This window comes from Sorex fumeus, unplaced genomic scaffold, assembly GCF_029834395.1.
Source record: "Sorex fumeus unplaced genomic scaffold, SorFum_2.1 ptg000054l, whole genome shotgun sequence".
NCBI classification, from domain to species: Eukaryota; Metazoa; Chordata; class Mammalia; order Eulipotyphla; family Soricidae; genus Sorex; species Sorex fumeus.
Window position 1 is genome coordinate 11,086,020 of NW_026606111.1, and position 13,212 is coordinate 11,099,231.

The 13,212-nt window shown below is 32.9% G+C and overlaps 1 protein-coding gene across 5 annotated transcripts in view; it reads right to left on the reverse strand.

The window, feature by feature from the left end:
• Positions 1-13,212, reverse strand: part of EPHA7 (EPH receptor A7) — a 180,207-nt gene that overhangs the window by 27,698 nt on the left and 139,297 nt on the right. For 3 of the 5 annotated variants that reach the window (XM_056125475.1, XM_056125474.1, XM_056125478.1), the window contains exons 6-7: positions 5,955-6,079; positions 2,033-2,216 (exon numbers count right to left, since the gene is read on the reverse strand). In XM_056125475.1, the coding sequence (XP_055981450.1) occupies positions 2,033-2,216; positions 5,955-6,079 (309 nt within the window). The remainder of the gene's footprint in view (positions 1-2,032; positions 2,217-5,954; positions 6,080-13,212) is intronic. The other 2 variants (XM_056125477.1, XM_056125476.1) reach the window with 1 other exon arrangement.

Below are 13,212 nucleotides of genomic sequence, written 5' to 3' on the forward strand. Positions count from 1 at the left end.
CAAAAGACTGTGCTGAGCAATAAAAACTGGCACTTGAGACTTTCTGTACACCTGGCACTAAAATAGGAACATGGTGTACATGAATTTATCTAAAACTTATAACAGCCTGTGACTCTGGTACTGTTATCCTAGCAGTTAAGATACAGAGAATCAGCTCATCCGCAATCCTAAATTGCATATGGCAGAGCTGAGATTTAAATCTAAGAATATGACTTATGGGAACTGGTTGATATTGTCATTTTTCTTACATGTTGGAGACTGTTAGGGTATTTATACCTTTTTCAATTATCAAATACATTCCTTTTATAAAGCACTGCAATTGGAATTGGCAAGACAGAAGTAAGAAAAGGAAATATGGACTAGTCTTTCACTGACTTTACATTTCATTGAAAAAAATAATCTGAGTACTCTAATCACCAAATACTTTCTTTTTTAAAATTTTTTAATAGTGAGACATCATGAGGTACAGTTGCAGACTTACACATTTTTGTGCTTGGGTTTCAATTATACAATGATCATATACCCATCCCTCCACCAGTGCCCATTTCCCACCACCACGGATCTCAGTATCCCTTCCACCCTCCCATTCCCCTCATCCCACCCTGTCTCTGTGGCAGGGAATTTCCCTCTGTTCTCTCTCTCCTTTTGGGTGTTGTGGTTTGCAAAAGAAACATTGAGTGGCAATCATGTTTGGTCTATAGTCTACTTTCAGCATGCTTCTCCCATCCTGGGAGGATCCTCCCAACACCTTTATTTGGTTTTCCCTTTTTTATCTGAGCTCCCTTTTCCCCTAGTATGTGTGGTTGGCCTCCAAGTCATAGAGTAAAATTCCTGGTACTAATCTCAGCCATTCTTGGGTAATCACCAAATACTTTCAAGCAGAAAAATCAGTTCCAACATGCATTGCATGTGATCATTCAAGGTGCCACTACTTTTTTTCATTCATTCATCATCCTGTTAATCGTCGATTGCCTCGAGCAGGCCCCAGTAACGTCTCTTTCATCCTAGCCCTGAGATTATATTCAAGGCTTTTTAGGAGAATGAGACCCATCATTGTTACTGGTATTTGGCATATTTGGTGCGCCATGGGGAGTTTGCCAGACTCTGCCCTGTGGGCAGGCTATATTCGATAGCCTGCAAGTTTGTCCAGATGTTCTGATAAGATGTCGCGCGGCCGCGTATGCCACTACTTTATCTTAATTTTTTTGTCTATGACACTTGATTTTTAAATAATTAAACTCTGCATGTCTCAGCATTCAATAAATAATAATTTGACCTAATATTTTCACTTTCACATGTCACAAAAACACACAAATTCACTTCGAAAGTTCTCAAATCTAAGTATTTACCTGCCAAATTATGTCTGAGTAGATGTGAGATAACTAGTGTTTCTAAATTGTTTAAGCTCTTCAACATGGGTCAGAGATATAGTACAGAGGGTAAAGCATTCGCCTTGCGGGCAGCTGATCTGGATTAGCTCCTGGACACCCCATGTGATCACTGAATGCACCACCAGTAGTAAGAGGGTGGAGGGTGGGGGCTTAATGCAGACACTGTCAGTCTCTATTTTTTATTATTATTATCATTATTATTATTTGCCTTTTGGGGTCACACCTGATGATGTTCATGGGTTACTTCTGGCTCTACACTCAGGAATTACTCCTGCGGTGCTCAGGGATGCAGGGGATTGAACCCAGGTTGGCTACATGCAAGACAAATACACTACCAGCTAAACTAGCACCCAGGCCCCATGAATTTAAAAAGAAATGGGTTCTGCCTCTTTTCTAACTTGACTTTTTCAAAGGAAACCTAGTGCATATTAAAGAGATGACTTTAAAGCGTGAGTTTCTAACATTGCATAACAAATCTACAGATGTAAAATGTGTATTTGACCAACTTTTGCTAAGGGTTGTCCATACTTCTATATTGACGTTCACATGTAAAATTATCTGTAAACAATTCATTTCCATAAATATTGAAAAAAATGCCAGAGTTAGAAAAATAAAGAATTCAAACCAAAGGTGGTAATTACCTTCAAACATTTTACCTGTAGCTTCCTCTAGTGTTGCAACATCAAGTCTGGGACTGTAATTTCCATAGCCAGCAGCTGTAAATGCACGAATCTGGAAAACATACACTGTTCCTGGTTTCAGATTATTAATGGAGGCTGAAGTAGACTTGGTTTTTACTGTCGAATAGGTCCGTTCCCTTTGATCCTGAAAACAAATATATAGGGAATTTTAATTGCGACTGCAACAAGGCAGTTCAACAGTCAATTCCTGCAATTTATATTTCCATTTACTGCATTATTTTATAAAGGTTGAACTGTACCTCACGGGATCTCATAACAGTGAATAGTTTCTAAAAGAATAAAAAATGTAAATTTGAACACATGCTATTTTTCTACAAATTTCAGTAAGAATCATACTGCTAAAACATTTATGATCTGAGTTTTGCTTTGTTAGAAGAGGGCAGAGTGGCAAGAACTATTTAGCCATAAACATAATAAAAGATCCTACAGATTAAAGATTGTGGTATATCTGTAAAATATCTGGTTTACAAAAGTTTTTCACATAATATGTGAAATTAACATCTCTTCCTCAGTGTTATTAAGCAAGTGGTGCTATATGCTAAAATTGAACAGTCATTTAATTAAGAAATTTTGCTAGCTTAATTACACAGTGATCTATCAATCTGCATTAAAATAGTACTCTTCAGTCTAAGGCACATTTGCCTTGCATGTGGCTGACATGGGTTTGATCCTGACCACTCTATAAGGTCCTCAAGCCTCCCAGGAGTGATCCTAAGCATGAAGGCAGGAGTAAGGCCTAAACACTGCTAGATGTGACTCAAAAACCAAACCAAACAAAAAAAATGCTTTCTCACAAAATAAAACCATTTTTAGAAAAGAATTCAGTCTATTTTAATTTAAAAGTTGATAAAAAATCTCATACATTTTATAGTTTGACAATATTTTAAGCACCACTCATTCCTTATTTCTTCAAATATGAAAACTGAATTCACAGAGTTAAAAAAAAATATTTACCAGAGCCAAAGAAATAGTACAGTGAGCAAGGCCTTGCCTTGCATTCTACTGACTCAGGTTTGATCATCAGCACTCCTACGTCCTGCTAAGAGGGATCCCTTAGATCTCTGAGCAACAAAGCCAGGAATAAGCCCTGAGCACCACTAGGTGTGGCCCCAAACAAAAAGAATGTGACTATCTTATTATATAATATGAACTAAACAAACATTTAAGAATTTGAAATCTCAAAAAAAATTGAATTAGCAAAATTTTAAAGCTTAACTTTTTAATGATGAACTATATATAAAAACGTATAAAATAGTTATCAAAATATGTAATTTTAGAGTTTATTATTTGTTCTATAAAAAACACCCGTGCTTAATCGTGCCTGGCCTCGCCCACTGAACAAACTGAAAAACTACTGAAACTTGAAAATGTCTGGTTGTTTGGTTTGCCTTTACACTAAGATTTGCAACAGTAAGTAAACATGTACTTTTGATTTGATTATATTGATATGTGAATGTTTCATTACATTTATATAAAAGATGGCATTTTAAATATATAAATACCTCAACAACGGTAGATATATCTGATGTTATGTGAGATATAAGATCATGTTTTAGAAATTATCCTATAGAATTTACAATTATATAGTGATATATAGTTATATATACTTGGAGTGATAGCACAGCGGTAGGGCGTTTGCCTTGCACGCAGCTAACATGGCCGACCCGAGTTCGATTCCTCCGCCCCTCTTGGAGAGCCCGGCAAGCTACCGAGAGTATCTCGCCCGCATGGCAAGGCCTGGCATGCTCCCCGTGACGTATTTGATATGCCAAACACAGTAACAACAAAATCTCCAATGGAGACGTTACTGGGCCCACTCGAGCCAACCGATGAACAATGGGAGGGCCTTTACTTTACTTTACTTACTTTTATACTTTACTGTATTTAAAGGCTGGAGCGATAGCACAGCGGTAGGGCGTAGCTGGGCAAGCTCCCCGTGACGTATTTGATATGCCAAACACAGTAACAAGAAGTCTCACGATGGAGACATTACTGGGCCCGCTTGAGCAAATCGATGAACAACGGGAGGACCGTGACCGTGACTGTGACTGTATTTAAGAACTTGTACATATATTCTTAGAATATATATATATATATAATATAAGTTAAGGTTATTTTTCCAATAGTTTCCTAATTTGTTAATTTTACGATTGTGTAAAATTTTGTGTCTACATCCAAAATAGAAAAGCAATTCTTGAACAAATTTGTTTCAGAGTAAGGGACAAAAAGACAGTACAAGCTTAAGACACTTGCTTTGCATTTGCACAACTTTGGTTTGATCCCTGGCACTGCATATTTTCCTCTGATCACCACTGGGAGTAAGTTCTGAGTAAAACTGGGTTTACCCCCATGCCCAAATATATTCCCTTGCACTGTGAATAGCTTTTCTCTTACTTACACCTTAATTAACTTTAGAAATGTATGTCATTGCTTTGAAAATTTCAGAAGGACAAGATTCAGAGTTCAGGGAAAATCAGATATAACTAAATTATCATTAAAAATAAGAATTCTCACAGAAACACATTTGATAGGATCATAACCTGGGACAAAACCAAGGTATTAAAAACATGTAATTTTGGCCATGCAAACCATGACTTGATATTAAAATAATAGACAAGAATATTTTAAAGTCAGTTTAAAATTTGAAACAATTCTTAAACTATTTTTCTTCAAGCTGGAAAAATAGTTATATTTCCAATATACTATACACATTAAAATTATATTGAAACAATTAAATCAATATTTTTTCCAAGATCTAACTGCAGTTTTAAAATTCTAAGTGATTAAAATATGTGTTTGATGTAACTGGGATTTATATACATATATAACACTGCAGTAATTTGATTGTTCAGTAACAATAATACTCTCACTACAATTATCATTAGTAATAGTTATAGTATCCACATTTCATCCCTGAGCGAGGTCCTTTTCTGAGGCGAAGCTTAAATAATGATTTGTGAAAAGGCTCTCTATCTGTTCTTACTCCTCCAGTTAGTATAGAAATAAATGCAAAGACACATTTGACTATATCACTATTTACTGAAATACAAGCATTTAAAGAAAGTTAAAGGGTAAGCACTTGAGTCTCTAGTCACACTGTTTCATATTGCTGAACCATACTCAGCAATGCTCAGGGTTTACTTTTAGCTCTGCATGTAGGAATCATTCCTGATAGGGCTCATTTGTAGTGTGGTTAACCTGGTTGGCTGCATGCAACCAACCTGGTTGGCAGCATGCAAGGCAAGTGCCTTACCTGGTGTACTAACTCTCCAGAATGCCAGACTAGTTTTCCAGGAGAGAGAAGTACAAAAAAAGTGATCGCAATAACTAGGTCCACTAATATGAAACACGTCTGATTAGAAATTTAAATGAAAAGATCATCAGCAGATCTTAAGTCAAGAGAATAAAACATATTTAAACAGAAAATATCCCCATGTTTCAAAGTACTAACATTTTTAAAGCCACCATCATTATTATTGAAACTATACAAATTCAATAAATAATTAAGAACCCAATAAAACATACTGAAGGGAACACTTTTAAAGAATTTGTTAGCCTCGATAGTTTCTGTCATACTAAACATATCCTACATCTAATTATGATCACATCAAAAAGTGAATAAATAAATGTACTACTAGAGAAGTATTTTAATTTGTGTAAAAGCAGAGTACTTTACCATGAGGAAATCACAGTTGTAAGAACCAGAGGTTTGGGGAAATGGTTATTAAAATTACTGAAAGGAAATACGGAATTTGAAGTCTCTCCAAATAGTTGGCATTATGACCAATTTAGTGTATAGTGTTGTCGATGACATGAGGCATAAGGCACATCATTGTACATTTCAGCTGTTCTTAGCACTTACTTTCTCGTAATACTTGATTTCATATTCGGTGATGACTCCATTGGGATGTTCTGGTTCCTGCCAGGAAAGCTCCACACTCCTCTGCAGCACTCTCTCCTTCATTACTCCGCTCACTTGCGAGGGAGCTGTTTGGACAAGATGTGTCAATAAACAATGAGAAAATTCAGTGGATGCCTCAAATCAAATGTCACAACTGATCAGTCCCATGCTGTGCCAGTTTCATTAAGGTAAAAGAAAGCACCTTTTCATAGCTCACAATTTAGAAGCTAATGAATATTCAAACAGGACCTTATTACTGTTCATAAACCTTAATAGAAATTTAAATTAAAGTGCAAACAGCAGAAGATAGCATTGTTCAAGTTAGTGAAAAATGGAAACGATGGGGCTGAGAATGACAATTAAGCAAATGAATGCTAATTAAGGTTACAAAATATGATTTCAGATTAATCTCCAGTGATAAACTAAGTCCAAATATTTATTTCAGATGCAATGGCAATACACTTAAAAATAATTTAATAGTGTGCAAGAAGAGATATGTGAAGTGGCTACTTTAATCTTCAATGAAAGAAAGAGCTTTTTACAAGTTTTGAGTTTGTGTGTGTGTGTGTGTGTGTGTAATCACATGCATAATCTCCTAAAGAATTCTGAATAATCAAAGATTTTTAATATTAGGTAAAAGCTGTAATAAACTTCTAAAGTGGCTGCTACTTAGATATGTGTGAACACCATACATATACAGATTCTTACACATGTAAATTATATCTACGTAACCTAGGCTTCAAGCTTTGATAGAAGCAATGCAAGCTACAATTTTGCTTTCTCTTTCAATCTAGATAATAATATGCTTAGAGTTCTTTCATTCTAATTAGTGGCATATACTCTTTTTGGTAGCTAGGACTGTGGAATGTAGCAAACTAATTTGCTCTGTCTAATTTGCTTGTTGATGATTAACTAGTTGTCTTCTCTGACTAAATGAGTAGCTGCACTGGCTTGGCTGAAATTCAGTGGGGTCATTATGTTTCATGTATCACGCTCTATCTCATTCTGTAAAATATTTTCAGGCTCTTAATTTAATTTTCAGATGTCCAAAATTGTTAATAATTCTGCTGACAGAAAAGCAATTATACGAGGCCAAAACTGTTTAAGCAAGCTTCTAATGTTTATCCCTTTGGCTTTATTTTGTTTCTTCTATTTCTTAATATTTCTTATATCAATGTCTAGGAAAAAAACATTTTTCACTGCTTTCTGGGCTGAGAATTTAAAGGAAGAACACGGAAGATACATTATTCCCATTTTCCTCAGATTACTAACAAAAGCATAAATAGGACAGATTAGGTGGAACAACTTTCCTTTTAGGGGATGCAACTCAACAGACTGTGTTTACAAACTAAATATGTCCCTGATATGGCTCCAATGAAGCAAATTTCTAATAAGGAATTTTATTCTTGCCATGACTTTTAAAAGCTGAATACATGAAGTGAAGAAAAACTTTGTTTCTAAAGTGATTTGTCTTTTCAACCAGAACATGCTGAGCAAATCTAACCCAACTGTGATGTTCTGGAGTCTACTTTCTCAACCCACAGCCTTGGAAGAAACACTCTTAAAAGGAACGAGTCTTCTTAGTAGTAAATAATCTTTAACAGTGCAATTTATTCACAGCCACTCAGAAAAATTCTTTAGTTCAAGAAATTAGTAACACTTTGCAAAACTAAAACAAATATAGCAGAGGTGAGAAAAATTGCAATAATCAATACATGAATTAGCCTCAATAGGCTGTACTCTCAGTGTTTACAACACAATATGTGCCATTTGGAAGTAGGTTAGCTGGATGGAAAAGAGCTAGTAGGTTCTAATCTCTGGGTTTCCTTCAAATAGCATACATAACTTAATGATTATCAAAGTATAAAACACTTCACTTAGCTTCTATTATAAAATGGTAACACGTGGTTTACCTTTGATTTTAGAACTTAGTACTAAGATGGTGCCAGAGTGTTTTGGGCACTTTGGTGGTGCTGAATTGCAGTAATTTTGTACACCAAACCCACCTATATTAACATTATTAAAACCATTTCACCTAAATCACAACAAAAATATGTTACTACTTCATTATTTTCTGGTATGTTGTAGGGAGATCGAAGTATAAGAAGCCCTTCAAGCTATACTCAAAAACTATATTTCATCCTGGAAGATTTTGTTAAATAAACTATAACAAGGGGTAAGTAAAAATCCTAAAATACATTTGAATTATAAAGTATTTTGAAACTATAGCAGTGCAGTAACCTACATGGTATTTTCTCCTATTTGCACAAGAAATCATGTATCTGATTGACTAGTCCTTATTTAGTTTGCACTTCCTTTGTTTTTCTCTATCTTCTTTCTCTCTTTGTCTTCCTTAAATGACCAGTTTTTATTTACTATGCATATCCTTTATTTTCTTTTCTCCTCTCTCCCTCACATTTCCTTCCTTCCTTCCTTCCTTCCTTCCTTCCTTCCTTCCTTCCTTCCTTCCTTCCTTCCTTCCTTCCTTCCTTCCCCCTTGATGATACTTTATCAAGTCATACAGTTCAGAGGGTCAGAAATAAAAATACTAGCACAGGGCCCTTGAGAATAGATAAATTTCATGACAGGAGAATATGTCATATGCAACATTTCAAATGCAAAATTTTGGTACAAGAATACGGAAAATAGTTTTCGTAGTGTTTAGTATCTTAACAGTAAAGGACAGCCAGCTCACAATGTATAGTTTATGAAAGAAAAGATCTCTAAGCTTGTCAGATTCTGTCATTATTTTTATCTAAGGTCATATAGAAGAGTAAAATCGAAATGATGTAAATTCTCTTTTTCATTTTGTTTTGTCTTTTTTTTGTTTGTTTGTTTTTATAAGAGCATATCAGGCTGCATTCAGGGTTTACTTATGACTCTGCAATCAGAGATAACTCCGGATGGGCTGGGGAGATCATAGATGAAACTGGGGATTAGGCCCTGAACCTGGATCTAAAGCATTCAAGGAAAATGCCATACCACCATTCTATTGCTCCAACCTGGGTAGTCTCATTTTCAGTAACAATCACATTTGTGGTTAATACATTTTACTTATTAAATCAGCTACAATTATACAGTTTCATTAAGAATACACTTAGATCTTAGACCATAATATTCAGTTAGCTATATTCTGAATATCATTTTGAAAGATATATGTATATAAATGCTATATATATCTAATACTCAACAAAGTACCATGAAAATATCAAAGTGTATTAAAATGCATTTTAATTATAAATGATGTGAGGTTAATAAACAGTTACCAATAATAATAAATTCCCTGAGTTGGAAATTATAGGCAAACAAAGTGATAAGGATTCAAAAAAATGACTGACACTCTTTTTTTAACTAATGAATTAAACGGCAAATTTAGGAAAACAGAAAAGTCTTATTAGAGATTTAAAAATTAGTAAACAGTTAACTATAAAACTTGCAATTGTAAATGAGGCTTTAGATTTAAAATAACACTAAAAAATGGTACATTTATGTACTGATCTGAATGAACAAATGGACTGGTATCAAATACAAATGCTTGAAGAACAACGTATATTTCAGAAAAGTCAGATTCTTCAAGGTTCCCCCTTACACTTGAAGTATTCCTCTTTTCGATCCTACCCCCACAACTCCTGGAACCACCCCAACATCTCACGCTATCACAATAAACTCAGTCTTGTAGATCAGTCCTTAAGTTCCCTTGACTTTGGCCATTTGTTATTCCCTTACTTTTGACTTCCAATTCCCATGTTTTTATATTGCACATATAAGAAAGCTCATCATGCACCTGTCTCTACCCTAAATGATTTCATTAGGAATTAAACTCTGCAGTTCCATCCATGTTGTGGCAAATCACATGATTGTTTTTCCATATAGACATGTAGTATTCCATTACATATAAGTACACCATAGTTTCTTTGCCCAATCACCTGTTTATGGACACTTAGGTTGTTTCTAGATTTTAGGTACTGTGAATAATAGTGTTCCAGTTAACATAGGAGCACAGATATCTTTAGATATATTTTTTGGACTCTTCAGGAAGATTTAAAGAAATGGAACTGCTAGATCACATGGAAGTTCAATACTTAGTTATTATTATTATTTTTACAAATATTCATGTTGTTTTCCAATGAATCGATCCACATTCCTACCAGCTGTGAATGCAGATGTGGGTTCCTTTTTATACCCATATTTCCATTACAGTGATTGGACCTTTAGTGGTGAGCACATATATAAAATTAACACAAATGCATACATATATATGTATGCATTTGTGTTAATTTTTAGTGATGTGATCTGAAATATATGTTATAGTACACTGTTACTTAAAGAAAAAATGAATACTAAATATTTTATTCATAAAACTATAGAGGTACAAGGTTACTACTTGAAATATTTTAGACATTTCTAATAAGTTTATGTGCAGACTGGCTCCTCCAAGTAAAATCACAAGTAACAGTCCTCTCAGGAGAATAGGAATCTATGTCAGATATACATCTACCTCAAAAGCCCTTTACTGTTGTAGCTCAAGTGTCATTTTTTATTCTTAGCAAAATTACTGATGAGACAGGCATTTCTTTTTCTTTGTTGGTTCCTTGATGATTTTTGTTCTACTACGAGCTACTTATTTTGTCATGTACTCATATTTTGAGTATCAAAGAGGTACTAAGATATTCTTGTATTACTCTGAAGTACCCTTCATTGTAACACTAGAAACCCCAAATAAATATTGCTTTATGATGAGTTTCATTATTTCATAAATTCAGTATGCAAATTTACATAGCTGAATTCCATAAAAATGCATAAATGATCAAAAATTTCATTTCAGATAATAATGTATAAAAAAAGTGAAAATGTAGATCTAAACAGTGTAAATAAGCACAATATAAACATTACAATCGTAACCTAAGTGCTGGCAAATTCTTGGAATAAGAAGAAAGTATGCAAAATTTATTAGTTCACAAAACGTAATTTTAAGTCCAGTGACTAGTACGACTAGAAATTTAAAATAATTATCAGGAAATCTGGAAATTTGTGCATAATCTAGAAGAGATAACTTTGTATCAGTTAAATAATAACATTTTTTTAGATTTGGGTAATGTGGTACTTTTTATTTTTAAATAAATTTTATAGTGATATCACAGTCTATAATACTATTGAAGTTATAATACAATTGAAAAGTTTCTATACTAATTCATACACCAGTGTTTAAAGTTCCCTCCAGTATTATACCCTGAAAACTTCCCCAAATGAATCTGAAATTGAATAAGATAGATGCAGAGGTATATTATGAGTGTGCACTCTTAAAAGTGATCAGAAGAGTATTTTCAGTTGAGTATATTTTCTTTGACTGTGAAGCAGGGTTCCTAGTATTTGTTATTATAGATATCTGTTTTGAATTTCAGTCATAAAATAATATATGTCAGTTGACAATAATGAAATGGTAATTTAGTTCAAATAATTATGCCATTGATATGCTATATATAACTTTTTAGGAATAGATTTATATTAGGACTGTATTAATTTATATTGAATAGTTTCTACATATTTACACTAACATATTTCTGAACTAATATATATAATAAATATATATTAACAGTGTAGTAATTTATATTGAATGAATTTATAATTATATAAATTAATTTATATTTAATTTACATTTACATTACATATTTCTGAATTGAATATATATGAATGTAATCTGATATTAGATGAAAAATCTTGATTTTATATGCTATTAAACATATTATGAATCATAGTAATAAATATGCTAGTAATTTACACATGCAATTTTTGATAATTAAACACATTAGCTTATCTGCAAAGTACACTGTGTATAACACTATTATATTTTATCTACAGTGTCTAAATTTTTTTATATAAAAGAAAATTACATACAATATATACTTGTGAATTACTTATAAAATATTATGGAAGTCACTGTTGTTTGATATGTAATGCTAAATATTTATAAAGTGTTAAACACACATATAATTCACATAAAACAGAACCTAATACAATAAAAATAAGTTTGACAGCTTCACATTATCCCTTCATTTACTCTATGTCTAAATTTTTGATACTAGTTTCAATGAATAAAGAATTTCATTCTATTTGGTTTTATCAATCTTTTCTACTTTATGTTTTCCTTTTCCTCTATTTCTCCTTTTTGTGTCTTCTACTTTTATAAAAATTGGTCTTTTACTCTGTTTTTATTTCTAGGTCTATACTCAGATGTATTCAAACCAATCTTCTTTCTTAAAATTAGTCTAGCAATAATCTTTTTAATATAGCAATCATTTCTCATTACGGGTTTTGTTCATTTTATTCTTAAAAAATGATTTAAAATCGTCATTGTGAGGCTCCTAACAATTAATCTGATTTTAATTTCCCACCTGCTATAAGAATTATTTAAAATGGGAAAAAAACAAAAAGGAAAATGGAAGAAGGAAGAAGAAAAAATACAAAAGAAACTTTTAGTATCTCAAGACTCACGAAAAATACCTTGCTTGAATTGTGCAATTAAAAATCTTATCATCTAGAGATGCTAAATAAATTTCATTTACGAAGTGCATAAATCTAAGAAATCCATATTTCTTGAAATTGGGTTTTCAGTACCTATCAAGATTTATTACATCTCAAGAACCTCTTACAGTCCAAGCATTTATTCTAACAGATTCAGCTACATAAATTTCAACTATCAGTGCAGCTTGATTTTTAAGTTGTTGTTGTTTGACAATGTATAAGCAATTATGGAGAAGGTTAGAGTTAAATTAAAAGATGCACTACAATTCTTTAAACTGAATGATTCCAAGGGTTCAATGTGGCACTAATTTACTAAATAACATTTCAGTGGCAAGAGAAAATTAGTAGTTTCCAAAGTGCACTATTAGTACTCAAGTTGTTACTTTTATGCACTAGAAAAAAAATCTAGCTTACAATGAGTAGTTTTGTGAAAGGAAACTTACGAAGTTATGAATAGATTCATTCTGACTGTAATTTAGAGCTTAGAGGTGTATAATTTATATTTCATTTCCCACCAAATTAATAACATAAATAGCTTTTAGGGTACCAAGTTATCCTACAAGCTAAACCTCTGGGTAGATGACCTAAAATGTTATTAAAATATTTTGCAGCAAAACTGCTTAAAGGAATTGTTTCAATATTAGTAGCTATGCAAATCAAAAAATTACAACAAATCAAGTTTTTGTTACTAATTCTT